The sequence below is a fragment of the Lytechinus variegatus genome, chromosome 7 (genome assembly GCF_018143015.1).
Source record: "Lytechinus variegatus isolate NC3 chromosome 7, Lvar_3.0, whole genome shotgun sequence".
In the NCBI taxonomy this organism is placed as follows: Eukaryota; Metazoa; Echinodermata; class Echinoidea; order Temnopleuroida; family Toxopneustidae; genus Lytechinus; species Lytechinus variegatus.
The window spans coordinates 36991924-37009772 of NC_054746.1; the positions used below are offsets into that span (position 1 = coordinate 36991924).

General features: G+C 35.1%; 1 protein-coding gene across 4 annotated transcripts in view; it reads right to left on the reverse strand.

Moving 5' to 3' along the window:
• Positions 1 to 17849, reverse strand: part of LOC121419173 — a 78658-nt gene that overhangs the window by 58591 nt on the left and 2218 nt on the right. For 2 of the 4 annotated variants that reach the window (XM_041613514.1, XM_041613517.1), the window contains exons 2-11: positions 16156 to 17378; positions 15450 to 15634; positions 14578 to 14684; positions 14064 to 14084; positions 12287 to 12450; positions 10441 to 10590; positions 9357 to 9446; positions 8514 to 8558; positions 7100 to 7190; positions 4576 to 4714 (exon numbers count right to left, since the gene is read on the reverse strand). In XM_041613514.1, coding sequence (XP_041469448.1) covers positions 4576 to 4714; positions 7100 to 7190; positions 8514 to 8558; positions 9357 to 9446; positions 10441 to 10590; positions 12287 to 12450; positions 14064 to 14084; positions 14578 to 14684; positions 15450 to 15634; positions 16156 to 17371 — 2208 coding nt within the window. In that variant the 5' untranslated portion in view covers positions 17372 to 17378. The remainder of the gene's footprint in view (positions 1 to 4575; positions 4715 to 7099; positions 7191 to 8513; positions 8559 to 9356; positions 9447 to 10440; positions 10591 to 12286; positions 12451 to 14063; positions 14085 to 14577; positions 14685 to 15449; positions 15635 to 16155; positions 17379 to 17849) is intronic. The other 2 variants (XM_041613516.1, XM_041613515.1) reach the window with 2 other exon arrangements.

Here is a 17849-nt window from a genome sequence, read left to right on the forward strand (position 1 = left end):
GTACTTGAAGTGGAAAATCGAAAGGTCTTTCTGGTTTCCATGGCAACAAACCAGGAAGTTATCAACTGTGAAAACTTCTCTAGTTGGAGACGTCTTGTCAGAGTAGCTGCCTACGTATTGAGATTTGTGCACAAGTTAAAGGATGCACTAAATGCTGACAAGAAAGATGATGATAACCAATGTTTGACACCAGAGGAGATACAAGAAGGAGAGAATATGCTGATCAGAGGAGCTCAAACCACCCTGAAAGCACGCCTTGACAAGGGGGAATTCAAGACTTTGAGCCCCTACACTGATGAAAAGGGAATCATCCGAGTTGGTGGTAGAACGGACAGATCACTACTATCATTTGATATGAGACATCCAGTGCTTTTGCCACGTGAAGACAGGATATCGTGGCTCATAACTAGTGAGATGCATCAGGAAGGTCACAGTGGAGTAGCAGCCACTACTGGGAAAGTAAGAAAACGCTACTGGATTTTGCAGGGACATAAGCTTGCAAAAATGATCAAGTTCAGATGCACGAAGTGTAGACAGATGAAACATGCAGTTGAGAAACAGCTAAAGGCAGAATTACCTCAGCAAAGAGTAGCCCCTCAGACTCCCCCATTCTACAACACATCTGTTGATTATTTTGGTCCATACAGAGTGAAGATTACCCGTAACACAACTGCCAAATACTATGGGGTAATTTTCACGTGCCTCAACACAAGAGCAGTACATCTGGAGATGGCTACGGACTGCTCAACCATGGCCTTTCTTCTAGTGATCAGGCGGTTCTTTGCAATTAGAGGCCAACCTGCCTATCTATTGAGTGACAATGGTACGCAATTTGTCGGTGCCGACAGAGAGCTGCGTGAGGTAATCAGAGGTTGGGATGCTCAGAAACTAGCTGAATTCTGTGCAAGTAAGAGAACTGAATGGAAATTCACCACTCCTTCGGCGCCTCACCAGAACGGATGTGCGGAATCGCTCGTGAAAAGCTGTAAATACGCCTTGAAGAAAGCCATCGGAGAACAGCTTTTAACACCATTTGAGCTATATACATGTTTGTTAGATATAGCCAATCTCATCAATCAGCGGCCAATTGGTAGAATTCCCAACGATCCTGATGATGGGAGTTACATTTGCCCAAACGACATGCTGCTTGGTAGAGCGTCGCGTGATGTACCTCAAGGCCTCTTTAGAGATTCGCAGAATCCTCGACATCGGGTAGAATTTGTTCAACAAATCGTCGACTCCTTTTGGAAGCGTTGGACACGAGATGTTCTACCTCTATTAGTGCCTCGAAGAAAGTGGAATGTGGATCGTCGGAATGTTCGTGTTGATGACATCGTTATGCTTGCGGACGCAAACGAGGTTCGAGGAAAGTGGTTGCTAGGTCGGGTCGTTGAAGTTTATCCGGTCTAGATGACAGAGTTCGCAATGTCAAAGTGAGAACTGCATCGGGTGAATATCGTCGTCCAATCACCAAAATCGCAGTTATATGCCCTGCTGAAGGTTATACAGATGAGTGACGTGTTGCCACCAAGTTATACACAAGTGTTAATAGTGTATTTTTCAGTGTCAAGAAGAAATATTTTGTCATATAAGTGAATATCAATGAAAATATGTTTGCAATGATATTTATGCATTTTCTAAGCATGAAGCACAGCATAGTTTATTATACAAAGTGAAAGAGGATATTCACTTCCATATTTTTCTTCATAATCAATTTTATACACAATAGGTATTAACATTCACATATACACAATAGGTATTAACATTCACATATACACAATAGGTATTAACATTCGCAATCAGATTTCTTCGTGGTGGACCTCGCTCGCGACCAGTTTTCTTTCGCCGGCAACACGTCATCTGAACACTAGCGAACTTTTTTTCGTCAAGACAAGCTCTACGTTGATACAACTTACATTTATACAGACAACTTTGACATTATTATACAAGAAGTTCAACATTGACATTATTGACAACATTGACATTATTATACAAGAACATTCGCAAAGACTGAACTCAATTATATTGAAACAGTATTTCAATGATGCAATTAATGTTTTTGAAAGGATGATAATTTTGGATATCGTTTTATGTCATCTTTTTCAACAGGTATCAAATCCATTTATTGCTAATACTGTATGTATTTTCTGAAAAGTAAAAAAAAAAAAGAAAATTGTTGAATATTGAATATTTGCTGAGGCGTAGCCTCATGGGCGGGGAGGATGTTTTGTTGTGAATCTCCCAATTTTTCCTTTTCCTTTTTACGAGACACCATTGGAAATTTTACGGCTACCATGAAGTCGTTCGGAATTTATGCTAATTTGTTCTGTAGAAAACGTGTTCGCAGAAGCCATGTTATGTTCAAGCTGAAGGGATGTTTGAAAGATGAAAGTCATCTTATGATGAAATTTAGTTGCCGAGAAATGCCGCCCAAGAAGTGAGTGTAAAGATAAATTATCATTTAATAATTATGTATATACCAGAAATGTATATTTTGGTTGGATATAGAAGAAAACTGGAATTTACTTGACCTATGTGTGCGTAGTACGAGACGGTAATTCGCTGTGCATAAACAATGAAGCGATACGTGACCGATATTGGTACTCGTACACGTAGGTCGAGTTGAAATTATAACATGTATCAATTTGGTATAAAACAGACATGACATGGAGATAAATGTCGCTCATTTTATGATAAAAGATATTGAATTTCATAAGGTCAATTTAGAAATGGTTCAGAATCCTGTTTGATAGAACGATTATTTATTTTACAAACATAGAGTGGTTTGAAGACTTCATTCTCAGATAAACAAACATGAAACAATGAATGAGTCGTTTCATATAAAAAGATACCGATAGTTTTCATATTGACTGAAGGTTTCGATCAATTTGTGGAAACAGAAAGGAAGTTTGAATTTTACGTTGATATGAACGATGAAGTGTCATATTGATATTCTGAGGCTTATAATTTATCAATGAAAGCCTACTTGTTTAGGGATAGGTTTTTGATAATAGGCCATTAACTTTTTTTATTAGCTTTGATACAAAGGATAAAAGCCAAGCATTTGTGAGTTATTTATCAAAAAGATAGAAACAATAGTTTGTGTATTGTTTTGTATAAAATCTATAACAAGCATAGAAATGATGCGTTGCAGATACGTCTACTTTTTATATACATTTACATTAGTCACATTTAGATTATCCTTCAAGGAAGTGTGAAGGTCAGCTCAAGGTCAAATGTTTCTTTTGGAGGTTAAATGCTATTTGAGCTTAAGGAAATAGGCTCATGTAATTAGAAATTGCCAAGCCATATTTTTTAGCTTTAAATGATCAAATGGAATGCGTGTAACGCAGGTTTTATTTGATTAGTCTTATTCAAGACTGGTGTGTTTATTTATGAATGTGTCTTTGGATGCAAGACTTAAATTTAAAGTGACACACAAAAAGTCCGTCATATTAAAATGACAGGCAAGTTAAGCATAATTAACGAGATGAAGCACTTGTGATTCTCGTATTTTAGAAAAATATGTGTGACCTTCAATAAGGATGAAGTTCTTTAATTTATGCAAAAAGCATACCTATAAAAGTTAGTGTTTTGTTATACATCAAACGTTTGCTTTTCCACATTTGAAAAGTACATGCAAATTATGACATGGCTAAGACTAGAGGCCTCATATCTATTCGTATTGAGGCGAAAGCCTTTGACTTACAATTTATTGTTCATTTTCTATATAAATGACAAAATGACTCGAGATATTTGATATGTAAAATCAAAGTCAACATTTATTTGTGCAAATATTGAACAAATACTTATGATGCATTCATTTCTGTTTTTTCTATACAGATTGAATAAAATTGCAGACTAATGCAGCCTATGCAATTCCAAAGCGGTTTTTCTTGGTCGATTGTTCTTCCGATCTCAGTGATCCATATGTCATAAGAGAGTCTTGTATGTAAACTTTAACATTGACCTGAAAATGACCTTTGACCTTACTATGTGACCTCTGACTGCAGCATAACATGCAGTACATCAACAAGCCAAGTTTGGGTGAAAAGCGAATTTCGGTTGCAGAGTTGTGCTGTAGATTTAAAGACCGAACAAAATACATTGATCATCGGAAGAATATTCAATCTTTTTCTGAAAGGAGTTATATAGCGTGTTGTCCTAAGTCTGTGCAGTGCCCCTTGAAATGAATGTATAATCTTTACATCTATAAGACGTAGACAAACATTCTTTTCAAAAATCAAAGTCAAAATGGTAAAATAAAATTAAACTTCAGACATTTCATGAAATGGCTTCAAAATGTAATGTCCCTCATCGTTACCCCCCACCCCACAATTGTGTGAAAATGAATGGGTGGACAAACTTGGGTTACCATTATTGTTGTTTTCAATTTTAGAAATGGTCGCCATTTTTTTAGTAGGGTTTTTGCATAAATTTTGCTCAAATTTTGATGGTACTATGGGCAAAACTACTCTTGAGAACATATAGAACAATAACAATTTTGATGAATTTTACAAACATTTGTGTTTTATCTAAAGTTCAATTTTAGGCATGCATACACAAGATTCCTACCAGAAGATCTTTAGCTCTATGTAACTCAGGCCTGATGTCTAATGCAATGTCCTCCAACTTGGTAGATCTTCTCTTCCTTGAAGTAGTCCTCTTTCTCATACGTAGAATTTCATCTACAGGGGTGTGGGCTTCAGCAGACCTTAAGATTGCAGAGATATAAATGAATTAATCTAATACATGTCCTCTTTCTCAAATCTAGACTCATATCTATAGGGGTGTGAGCTTCAGCAGACCTTAGGATTGCAGAGATATAAATGAATTAATCTAATACATGTTCTCTTTATCAAATCTAGACTCTTATCTATAGGGGTGTGAGCTTCAGCAGACCTTAGGATTGCAGAGATATAAATGAATTATTCTAATACATGTCCTCTTTCTCAAATCTAGACTCTTATCTATAGGGGTGTGAGCTTCAGCAGACCTTAGGATTGCAGAGATATAAATGAATTAATCTAATACATGTTCTCTTTCTCAAATCTAGACTCTTATCTATAGGGGTGTGAGCTTCAGCAGACCTTAGGATTGCAGAGATATAAATGAATTGATCTAATACATGTCCTCTTTTTCAAATCTAGACTCTTATCTATAGGGGTGTGAGCTTCAGCAGACCTTAGGATTGCAGAGATATAAATGAATTAATCTAATACATGTCCTCTTTCTCAAATCTAGACTCTTATCTACAGGGGTGTGGGCTTCAGCAGACCTTAGGATTGCAGAGATATAAATGAATTAATCTAATACATGTCCTCTTTCTCAAATCTAGACTCTTATCTATAGGGGTGTGAGCTTCAGCAGACCTTAGGATTGCAGAGATATAAATGAATTAATCTAATACATGTCCTCTTTCTCAAATCTAGACTCATATCTATAGGGGTGTGAGCTTCAGCAGACCTTAGGATTGCAGAGATATAAATGAATTAATCTAATACATGTTCTCTTTATCAAATCTAGACTCTTATCTATAGGGGTGTGAGCTTCAGCAGACCTTAGGATTGCAGAGATATAAATGAATTATTCTAATACATGTCCTCTTTCTCAAATCTAGACTCTTATCTATAGGGGTGTGAGCTTCAGCAGACCTTAGGATTGCAGAGATATAAATGAATTAATCTAATACATATCCTCTTTCTCAAATCTAGACTCTTATCTATAGGGGTGTGGGCTTCAGCAGACCTTAAGATTGCAGAGATATAAATGAATTATTCTGATACATGTCCTCTTTCTCAAATCTAGACTCTTATATATAGGGGTGTGAGCTTCAGCAGACCTTAGGATTGCAGAGATATAAATGAATTATTCTAATACATGTCCTCTTTCTCAAATCTAGACTCTTATCTATAGGGGTGTGAGCTTCAGCAGACCTTAAGATTGCAGAGATATAAATGAATTAATCTAATACATATCCTCTTTCTCAAATCTAGACACTTATCTATAGGGGTGTGAGCTTCAGCAGACCTTAAGATTGCAGAGATATAAATGAATTAATCTAATACATGTCCTCTTTCTCAAATCTAGACTCTTATCTATAGGGGTGTGAGCTTCAGCAGACCTTAGGATTGCAGAGATATAAATGAATTAATCTAATTCATGTCCTCTTTCTCAAATCTAGACTGTTATCTATAGGGGTGTGAGCTTCAGCAGACCTTAAGATTGCAGAGATATAAATGAATTAATCTAATACATGTCCTCTTTCTCAAATCTAGACTCTTATCTATAGGGGTGTGAGCTTCAGCAGACCTTAGGATTGCAGAGATATAAATGAATTAATCTAATTCATGTCCTCTTTCTCAAATCTAGACTCTTATCTATAGGGGTGTGAGCTTCAGCAGACCTTAGGATTGCAGAGATATAAATGAATTATTCTAATACATGTCCTCTTTCTCAAACCTAGAAGGCCACAAAGATATAAATAATTTTGAAATAAGTGTTCGATCTGTAGAAAGGCTTCATTTTTAAAGGTAGCAGGAACTTTGGGAAGCTCATATAAAATATAACAAGAATCTTAACTGTGAGAGTATGGGCTTTAGCAGACTGCAGATTCTTTCTAGATTATCCACCCCCCCCCCCTCTATCCTCTCTCATGAGTTTGCAGAAGGCCTTCACTTTAAAAATATATTTGTAATTTGGGAACCTTGAATGAATGATACATAGAATATCATCTATTTTCTATGAAAGTGTGGGCTGTAATCCCACAGGTAAAATATAATTTTGACAAGTAGTTCAATTGACTACTTTGAAGGTCCTCACTTCAAATGTATTGAAAACTTTGGGGAACTCAAATCAGTAATGAATAAAGAAGTGTTTGGTACTGCAAATTAAAAAAAAAAACATGTTTTAAGGCTATTTTATGAATTAATAATAACTAGAATCTAATCTGTGAAAGTATGGAAGAAATCATCTTTGAATGGAGAGACCAACGTTATAATCCACAAATCGAGAAGTTCCATTCTTTTTCACAGCCTGGAATATTTGTACATTATAACCCCATCAAAAAATGTGATAGGTTTTGAGAGAGCATCCTCACCTCATATCAGGTTCATCACGGTCAATATCAGAAGAGGTTTCTGTGCGAGCACTACTTGGTCTTGGACGGGCAACAGCGACTGCTATCTCAACTGAAGGAAACAAAAATACAAGCATACATAAACTTTAATATTGGATGATTATATCATTCTTATTTCAAGATATAAAGACATTGCAAGGATCTAATGTTGCCACTGGTGTTCATATAAATGAAACTGCATAAAATAGCCTTAACAATTTCAGATATTTAATACATTAGTAGTATATATTTGTATTACAACATAATCCTATCAAATTATACTTTTTTATTATCAGAATGATACAAATTTGATCACAGGCAGAGGAGAAGAAGAACAAGAATCTTTAAATTCATGCACTTGTCTTTGCCTCAAATTTATTAATTTGTTGATTGCATTCCTCCTTGTTTACAGATTCTGGCCCACAGATTGTTTGATTTCATGTTGATTTCATGGACATTTCTTCATTCTAGTGATGTATATATCACCCAGTGGGTTAGTTACAAAACTATTTGATGTAAATATCACAGAAGTATTTCCTGTGAAATTAACAAATTGTCAATCACAGAAATCTACATGCTGCAACATTTCTTATAACATCTTAAAATTGAAAACGCTGTGGGGAAAATGTTTTTGAGTGCTGCAATGACTGCTGCACAAGACCCTTTTTAAAAGTTCTATTTATTAATACATCTTTGATAACACTCACCTCTCAAAGGTAAATCTCAAAATACCTTGGATTGTATCATGCAGAAAATCAATATTTTTCATCACTGGCAAAAGCCTTATACTTGCAGTTTGGGTAGTTAGCTTTGAAAGAATATGCAAAGTTTTTTTTTAACACATGTTTACGTGTATTGCAGATTTATATATTAGCACCATGTATAAGAGAGAGAGAAAAATAACGTTCTGAATGAAAGTCAAGCTAGGCATGAATTAGCTATCAAGCCTCATTCGGATATGCTGCAACAATGCTCACTATCATATTTTGTAGAAGACATGGTGAGACATACATGCATCGCCTTATTAATGTAAAAATATGTGAATTAACCATATATAATTTCTCAAAAGTTGTACGAACAAGCTCATGGCATAAATGATTTTATAATGTTATCACAAGTAACATTAATGCAAATGATTTAATGCATTTATGCTATTTATATTTGACAAATGATTTTGATTGGCCCAGTTTTTTTTTAAGCCAGGTGACAATAACAAATAAAGTTGGTGCCTATGATATTGCAGTATAGGCCAATATATAGATACATATATATATATATATATATATGTATATATATTTTACCTCATACCCTATTTAAATTTTACACAAAATTTTGCTAAGCTCTGTAACAAAATATCTGAACAAGCATTTTATGAAAGATGAAGCCTTATACTTACCTACTTCTGAACAAACAGAGTCTGACTCAGATACCACTGTAGATACTAGGATATTAGACACAAAATTGCAATTGCAGAAGATGATATATGTTAATACATTGGTTGAAATGATATACTGAGAAGAGAACGGAAAGATTGAAAGACATGTATGCAAAAGCATTTGTAGAAATGAGATGCAATAAATGAACTGACATCAGCAGATCTTGAACTCAACACTAAAAGTCTATGAAGCACTTTGAAATAAAACACCTAAATCTACAGTATTAATCAGAAAGCTGGTATTTACATACAAGTTGAATAATGAACTATTATCTCTAACAATGGAATGAATGTGAGCGAAGCCAAAGATAAGATGTCCAGGATCAGTAGTGGATCTTAAACACTGTACAAATTACCATGAATACAAAAATGAACATTAATTGTATAACTGATGCATTTTTACTGTTTCAGGGTACCAATAACACAGAACTGCCAATATGAACCAAAGCATTGTTATATAAAGCATGTGATATACAAAGCTATCCTTATGACCTATAGAAATTCTGTGATTTGATAAACCAAAATAAAATTTGTCACAGACTACTAACATCTGTCATGGATAACAAGACTTAACAAGGCAGGACACTGATCTTAGGTGAAGACAGGATACTACATATATTTTTGAAAAGCTTTTTTTTTGGGAGGGGGCATGAGGAAGGAGTACAGAAGGATGGAATTTAGAATTACGCCACGTGTAAGCAAAATGATTATCATGCAAGATTACATTTGATGATATATGATTTAGATGACCACATTGCATGAAAGCATGAGAAAGGATTAGATGGGATATGAAAGCTTATCTACCTGATGATTCTGATTCAGTGTCTTCATGAAGATATCTTCTTCTTAATTCAGAGATCCTATCAGTTACCATCCTCCACATCCTCTTCAAATCTAGTGGACAAAAAAAAATTATTTAAAGATAACATTACATTTCATCCTTTGATAATTCATACTTTCTTAATATATAAGGAGAAAACAAGATAAGGGTTAGAGGTGCAATAGTGATTTTAGTTTAGATAATTGAGGATTATGATTAGGATTGTAATTAGGTTTAGGCTTTATACAAAATTGTATATGTTTGGCTGAATTTTTATCAGGGCAATTAAATGTCACATATTTACTGTTAATAAAAATATCTATTGCTATAAAACAACTTTGACAATAGACATGTATCATTTTGAAGACTAATTAATTGAAGTGAGATAAAATCAATTAATTTGAATCAAATCGAAATAAATTTGATCAAATTGACTCATACTATCTTATATTCAAAGAAACTTATATTTGAAAAGAAAGTTATACTATTTATGGCAACTCCCATAGGATATTGGAATGAAAGCTGCTTGCTGGTAAACGCCAAGCTGGTATTTAACCAGTAAAAATAGGACACATTCTACGTCTAGGTTAATCAGGCATAGTGGCTGACCAATATAGACAACAGATCTTGGATCTTTTATCAAAGTGGTGACAATGGCAGAGCAGGGATTCAAACTCACAACCTTTTGATTATGAGTCCAGTGCTCTAACCACTAGACCACACGACCTGTTACTCAAACTAAACTGAATTACATAGCACTGAAATAAAGAGATAGGTAAAATTGTGCAAATAATAACTATAAAAATATGAGGTACAAATACTGAATAGGCATGAGTGCAATGGTACAAGATTTTGCATTCGAAAGAAAGATGATGTATTTGATGAGACAAGTTGAACCGAGTGTCCCTCTTTCACCTTAAACCTTATACCGATGCAGAAACAAAAAGATTCGCTATTTGTGTTGTACAATGCCTCAACGATAAGAAAACTGTGAAGAATAATAAATTTTCAAGAAAGATTTAGTCTGGAAACATACATGTTATAGAGACATCCTGAGTGATAACATACCAGGTTTTGGTGTTGATCCAACTAGGACTACTTCATCATGATGTACCATAATATCAGTGAGGTTCCAATAAGCTTCCCTCCAGTCTACAGCATTCTCACTCATATAGAACTCAATCAGTTGAACAAGATCAGGAGAACCATGGGATGCTCCTGTAAAAAAGAAAATGCATATTTTAAATTCAATTCAATTCAATCCATTAGTCATTTGACATATCGTCATTTCCTATCGATACATACATGACTCCATGTTTGGGCAACGAAAATTCACACAATACACTATCCAATGTTGAACTACCTAAGACCAGAGTGTAAATGATAATAGCTGGATTTATATAGCGCAATTTGCCTGAGGATACAAAGTGCTTGCTATTATTACCCTGGCTTTAACGCGAGCTGCCATTACCGGCGCTCATTGCATGCAAGGAATTAATCCTGCCAGGTACCCATCCACCTCACCTGGGTCAAGTGCAGCACATTGTAGATAAATTTCTTGCTTAAGGAATACACGCCATGGCTAGGATTCGAACCCAAAATCCTCTGTTTGATAGGCGAGTCAGAACCACCAGACCAAAATTAAAATCCATATTTTATTATTTGAAATAAACATGAAATGAAATACTCAGAAAACTTTCTTTGCCCAATTGATGTCAGTCCTGGCAGCCAATGTGCAGTGCCAGATCGACGAGGCTCTATCCCTTTATTTGTTGAACGCCAAACAGGGTAGCAGCAACTCCCATCTTTTAAAATCTTTTGGTCTGACACGGCCGGGTTTGAACCCCAACCTCCCAGTTGTGAGACAGACACTCTACCAACTGAGCCAACACACCTGTTACAGGCCATAGAGACATGGAAAATTTTATCACTGTCAGAGGTCATGTGTGCTAGGTACCAAAGGGGTATCAATTCTCTTGGTCATCAGGTGTAGTAAACCTGAAAGTTCACTACATTGGTATTTAGTCCAAATTTTCTGATTGTTTTTAGCAGTGTAACACATTCCTTATACCTTGGTCACATTTGTTCTACGGCGGCCGTACGGCGAGTCGAAAACAGCCGTTTTAACATTTTTTGTACCAGCTACATATAGGTGGTTTGAATAAAAATGAATAAAACGACTGTTTTCGACTCGCCGTAAGGCCGCCGTAGAACAAATGTGACTAAGGTATAAAGATAAATAGAGCTGTACAAATATTGGTATTCAGCATCATTTCAGTATAGTGCAATATAAATAGAACAGATCAACAAAGAACTTTGAGAGGAGATTAAGTTAAGTTAGTTGATCCCAGTTGAAAAAAATGACAAAACAGTTATAACTTATCTACTGACTAGAAAATTTTCCAGAATTTTTTCATACTAGGGTACATGATGCAGTATTTGGTACCCTGGGGTACCATATAATAATCCGCCATTTTGTTGAATTATTTACTTTATTTTTTGCGCTGTATACCCTGGGTTACCAAAAATGTGTACAAGTATATTTTAATGTTTTGTACAGATTTTTTTTTCTTTTTAGTGATCCTATGTAACAATTAATGCATGCAAATGATAACTTTATTCTATTTGTTTACTATTATTGGCATAAGATTGTATCAAAGAAGGAAATAGGCGTTGTGATCATTGTCCCCATCATTGTCATGATTGTCGCCCCGATTGTACACCGTGATCACCATGACAACAATGTAACTGTACACTATTACAACACGAGATGGCGCTGCACAACGCCGTACCCTGGTGTACGGCGTGGTGCATCACATATAGCATTGCAGTAACAAAGACCCCCTCTCTGCTTTGCATCATACCTGAATACATCTGAATTAAACACTAGTAATTTTCACATGTAAATGCTCACCTAATAGCAAGCATTTGTATCGCCAGAGCTCTTCTTGTGAGACAAGGAATCGCCATCTCCTACATACCAACTCTACCTGTAGTAGGTCCTTTGGAGATAGCATGTAGAAGATATGAAGGAGAACTTTATCTGGAAGGCTGTTGATATCCATACGATCCTCTAACCTGGTAAAATGACAATATAAAACCGATAATAATTTGAGGAACATGAGCAAATAATATTCCAGAACCATCTTAAATGTTCTATTGGTATCATTAGTAACCTGAAACAGCACTAAGTTGAATTGGTATATACCGGTAAAACAAAAAGATCAAAAGGACATTCTTCTCAGTTGTAATGGTATTTCTGCTTTTCCTCATCTTGAATTGAATTTAGTACAAAACCAAATTTATGGAGCTCTTATATTAATATAAACATTTTGGGAATGAATGCTTATTAGTCCTTAAGTTTTTTTCCCCCATAGATAAAATCATGGTATTATCAAAAAGAAACTACAATAAATGATAATTGCTATTTTGGATTTTTAAATTCTTAATAAATATCAAGCAACATGTGCAATCTTTTCACATAAAAACTGATGGTTTTTATTGAGACACAAATTAACCATCAGATCTCTATCAATCTTTGAAATGTAACCATATCTATACCAACATCCCACATAATACATGTTTTTTTTACTAAGAATAGATGACTTTTTTCAGTGGATAATTAATCACGATAATCAGAAAAATGTGACCCTGACAGCACATGAAATTGAATGACCATAAAGTTGATCTTTACAAACCTCAGAAGAGACTCGGTCTTATATAAGATGTCAGTTTATTGGAGTTACAGAAGAATATTTGAGAAGACTCAATACATTCTTGAATAACTAAAAAAATTGTTTATATGATTCTAGATTACCATCAATACCAAATATTTAAAAGAGCAGAAATTTATGCTTTCACCCACGTAATTACATACAAGTAACTGCATACATAATTTTTTTATCACACAGTAGTAAATACTGATGTATATTCATCAAATGCAAAGAAGAGATTGCACAGCAAGAAAAGAAAAAGCATGAGGGCAAGTTAAAAATTAAAATATATAATGAAGAAAAAAATATTAGTCAGCAGAACACAACCCACCATGCAAAGCAAAAGAGTGCAGTTAATTGCTCGAAGGCAGTGCGAAATATACTTTTTATAAACAACTGGAAATGACTGATGTCTGTCATTCTCTGGGTTTCCACAAGACACACACACAAAAGCCCACTATCGAATTGAGTGAGAAAGCACTGCCTTTTTTATAACCTTAATATCTACCTTCTTCTCCCCTCCCTCTCTCTCTCACACACTGTCTCTTCTATCCTGTTGTAACAGGGTAGAAGGCTCTTTGGGCCTGTTGCATCAAAGTTACCATTATGGAAGCTTTGCCATCTAATGGTATCTTTCATGGAATCCTTGATTGGCTGTTGATCATCGTTACCATGGTAGCTACCATAATAGTGACTTTTATGCAACGGATCCCGGGGGTCAATATCTCTCTGTATATCCATTATCTAGAACTACTTCTTTCTTCTAAATAATAATCATTGTTAGCTTCACAAAGCTGCATATAGTGTAGTGTCAAACCCCGTTGCAAAAAGGAATGAATAAGAATCTTTGTTAGCTTTACAAAACTGCAATACCAAAAACTCTCTTGCAATAAGCAATGGCACAAAAAGCAGTCAGGAAAGATTAATCAAAATAATTGTTGTACAATCACAAAACATGCAAATAAATATGTCACATACCAATTCACATACTGATGTAACCTGAACATCGGTTTCAGTTCAAAGAGGAAATGCATGCATGCCATTATTATTAATAGATAATTCATAAAGCAATAATCATATTAGAATTGTTCTATATGTTACTTCATAATATCAAATTAATAAGCATGGGACCTAAATCTAGTTAGACAATTTCATTACATAATTTAGGGTTAAGATCATTAGCATAGGATATATCGATTGGTATTATAAATTGAATAAAAAGAAGAACAATATTCATGGGATGACATTATGTCTTCTAAATTGATAATTGACAAATACACTTGTTTTAATACTGGTTCCAGTGGGCAATAAGTTTGCTTTGCATTTTAAATTTCATGACAGTAAAACAATCCATGGATTAGAAAACTATTTTGTTTACATCATGATGACTATCAAAATTGTTTTTGAATATATTTTGATTCACAAGAAGATACAGATTCTGAATGAATAATTATATTCAGGGCTGCATGATCATGTCATAACCGATCCCTACCGTTTGGTGAGGCAGGAAGCAAAGAACTTGATAAGCTCCTGGTCACACATCTTGATGAGTTCAACTAAAAGATCCCCTTTCTCATGGTCTTCCCATTCTTTCAACCACTGTGAACAAACAAAAACAGTAGAACAAAAATTTAACAGCATTTCAGAATACCAAACCGATATCAATGCATGAAGGTTTGAAAAACTGCAATGGCTGCAAAGATGGCAGCATTGACCATGGGACTTTGGGCAGGATAATTTTTATTTCCAAGCAATTATCATAGTTCAACCCTTCACAAGTCTGTTTAAAATCATAGATCTGAAGATATTGGATATCTAAAACCTGACAAAATCTGATAAAGATTTTAAAAAATAATAAGAGTTCTAGGAGATAACAATATCTATCAAGATCTTTTGCAACTTCTTAACAAAGCTTTGCATTCTCAATAAAAGTTTTAGATTCTGAGCAATTCAATATGTAGGCCTAATATATTACATGCAAATGTATGGTATGTTTATGTCACATTAAGATAATACATTGGATTCACCTGGATGGGGTATGGGTTAGGGTGGACTATAGCTACTTCGTTAACTTTACCCAATGCCTGGCTCAACCAGGTAAATCCAGTATCTAAATACTTTTTGTGTTACTATAAATCATTTTTATCACTGTAAATGATTTATTTCATATTATGCCAAATAAAATGATAAAAGTCCTCTACTAGTTAATTTTGTTTCCTGTAGAGATATTTTTATGATATGACAACATTCAGAGAAGCAAAATACGGAAATAATCCACAGAGGGACAGTGAATCAAGATACTTATAGAGAATGAATTTCAAATGGCAAAGTATAATCAAATAATCAGAAGAAATGTTATCATACAATCCATATCTGTTCCAACTGTTCTTTGAATGCTGCCCTCAGTTGTTGCTTCTTTGCAGGGACCACTACAGGTCTAGGTGTCCACCACTTGCTTGGCTTGAAAGTTTTCTGGACAGGGATGTACAGATCTTGAACTAGGGGTGGCTTGTTGATATGACCTGTACGTAAAACCCCTTTCATCGCACCTGTATCAACATATCAAAGAAAAATAAAACTCTTGATAAATGGAATGACATTAGTTAATTGATATTTTCTCATTTTATTAAGCATATGGTTAACAATATAATAGATGAAAATCTTCAGTAAGCATATGCCACAGCAAATAAATCCAAAGATTCATTTTACATTAAACAAGTACTTACATTCAAGAATAAAAATAAATCATGTCATGATAATTCACAAATTAACACATAGTTTCAGAGTAATACACACATGAAGCTATTCACTTAATTCTTCACTACACTTCAACAATTAAACAAAACATACCGTGCTAAGCCAAATACCAATTGATTTCCTGCGATGCTTTACAACTCCTACTTGTTTTTTCAAATAAATCTGTACATACTTCATGGAATTTTTATCATTTTCATAAAATGTTTTCCAAACTTGTAGACCACAACCATCATCAAGGTAATCCATATCTCATTCAAACCAATATGAATAAATTTGGATTTTGGTTGTGGATGCCTTTCCATAAATATCTTACCTAGTTTCTGTATCTTTGAGCGATCAAAGAAGTCTGTTGTGGTTGCTGCACTTCCTGGGGTTGGGTAGGTCTTGGTGTGCTTGTGTGGTTTACTTCTATGGCTTTCTGCTGATCCAGCTACAGTTGACCCTGCAGAAGGTGTGACCCTGTGACTCATACACCAGTTGAAAGTGGACACCTTTTTGGCCTCAAGAGGTGGTAGGGCATCCAAGTGGTGCTGATCAACCAAGCCTGTATCCTCCTGTCCACAGAAATACTGATTATAAGCCATTGATCGATTCTTTGTTTTTCGTCTTTCTGATGGCTTTGCAGAAAAGGAAGACTCAAGGGGGTGAGCGGAAGAATTGATTTGGTTGACGAAAGATGCGGTGTCAACACTCTTCCGCTCTATAAATAGAAGGCCATCTCTTTGACTGGAAGTTGTGCTGTGTTTTGTGCCAGAGAAACTGGTCCTTTCACTCTTTGGAACTTTCAGCAAAGTGTCTTTGGAGGATGATGAACATCCACTTTGCTGTGACCGACTAGTAGTTGGGCTCAAGGTGCGAGATCCATTACTCTCAATTACAATGGGTGAGGTCTCTTGGACTTCTACTATTGGCGAAGGCTTTCTCTGATGTCCTTTTTTGCCCTTTGATTTCTGACTGTCATCATAAGAGTCTACACCAGAACTGTCTTCTGTATCCTTCCCTGCAGCTATCTGAACTGCTTCAGCAATGACACCACTGACAAATTTTAAAGCAAATGTGTTTACAGAATGTAACTCTTTGTTTGACAAAGGTTTGCTCTCTTGCTTAGTGTAGACACTACTCAAATCAGAATCTGCCATTTTAACTGCTCTCTCCCATTGTTCATTGGTGTGGATCACTTTTCTAGAGGTCAGTGATGGATAGCTCCCTCTCAGGGAGGTCTGGAAGTCCCTGTGAAACACTGGTTCTAAGGCTGTAGCAAGATACTCAAGCTGAGATGTAGAACACCTATCTGTAGTACCACATAGAACAATTCGCCTCTGCCATGGCATCCACACCTCAAACCACTCACAAATGGTTCGGAATATTTGTTTGTTATTAAAATAAGTCCTGACATGCTTTTCAGAATTTTGGGCAGGACCCGAGGTTGGAAGGTTTGGGATGACCTCAAAATGTCCATAACGGTAGTCCCCTTTCATTCTTTGTACATTTCCTCTTGTCTCTGATACAGGTGTGATGAATTTGGCCATTTTGATTCTGTAAATTATATAGAATAAAAAGAGCAAAGCTTTAAAATACATAAATAGGTCAGCTGCAGAAAGATTAACATAATTTACTTTTAGAGTGACAGCTTTAGGATAATTCATTCATAGAAACAATGAGATCAAAGCATAAGCAGTATTCATCACATAAGTAGTCCATGTTTTACATAGACTACTAATTAAAACTTTTGAAAATATTGCATTATAGTCAGTTGTGTGTAGAAGCAATTGGAGTTATCTCTACCTTACATCAAATTAACATTACCTTTTTAGCTAATTAGAAAGAATACATACTATTTACAACTTCCTAAATCTATGATCATTATTTGTCTGATTGTGATTAGAATTTCACTTGTCTACTTCTCTCATTCTTGTTTTTCATTGTTAAAAATTTTTCCATTTTCAGATTTTCCTCATTATCTTTCAAATTGCATCTTGCCTCCTTCTAAGCACAACATATGTAATG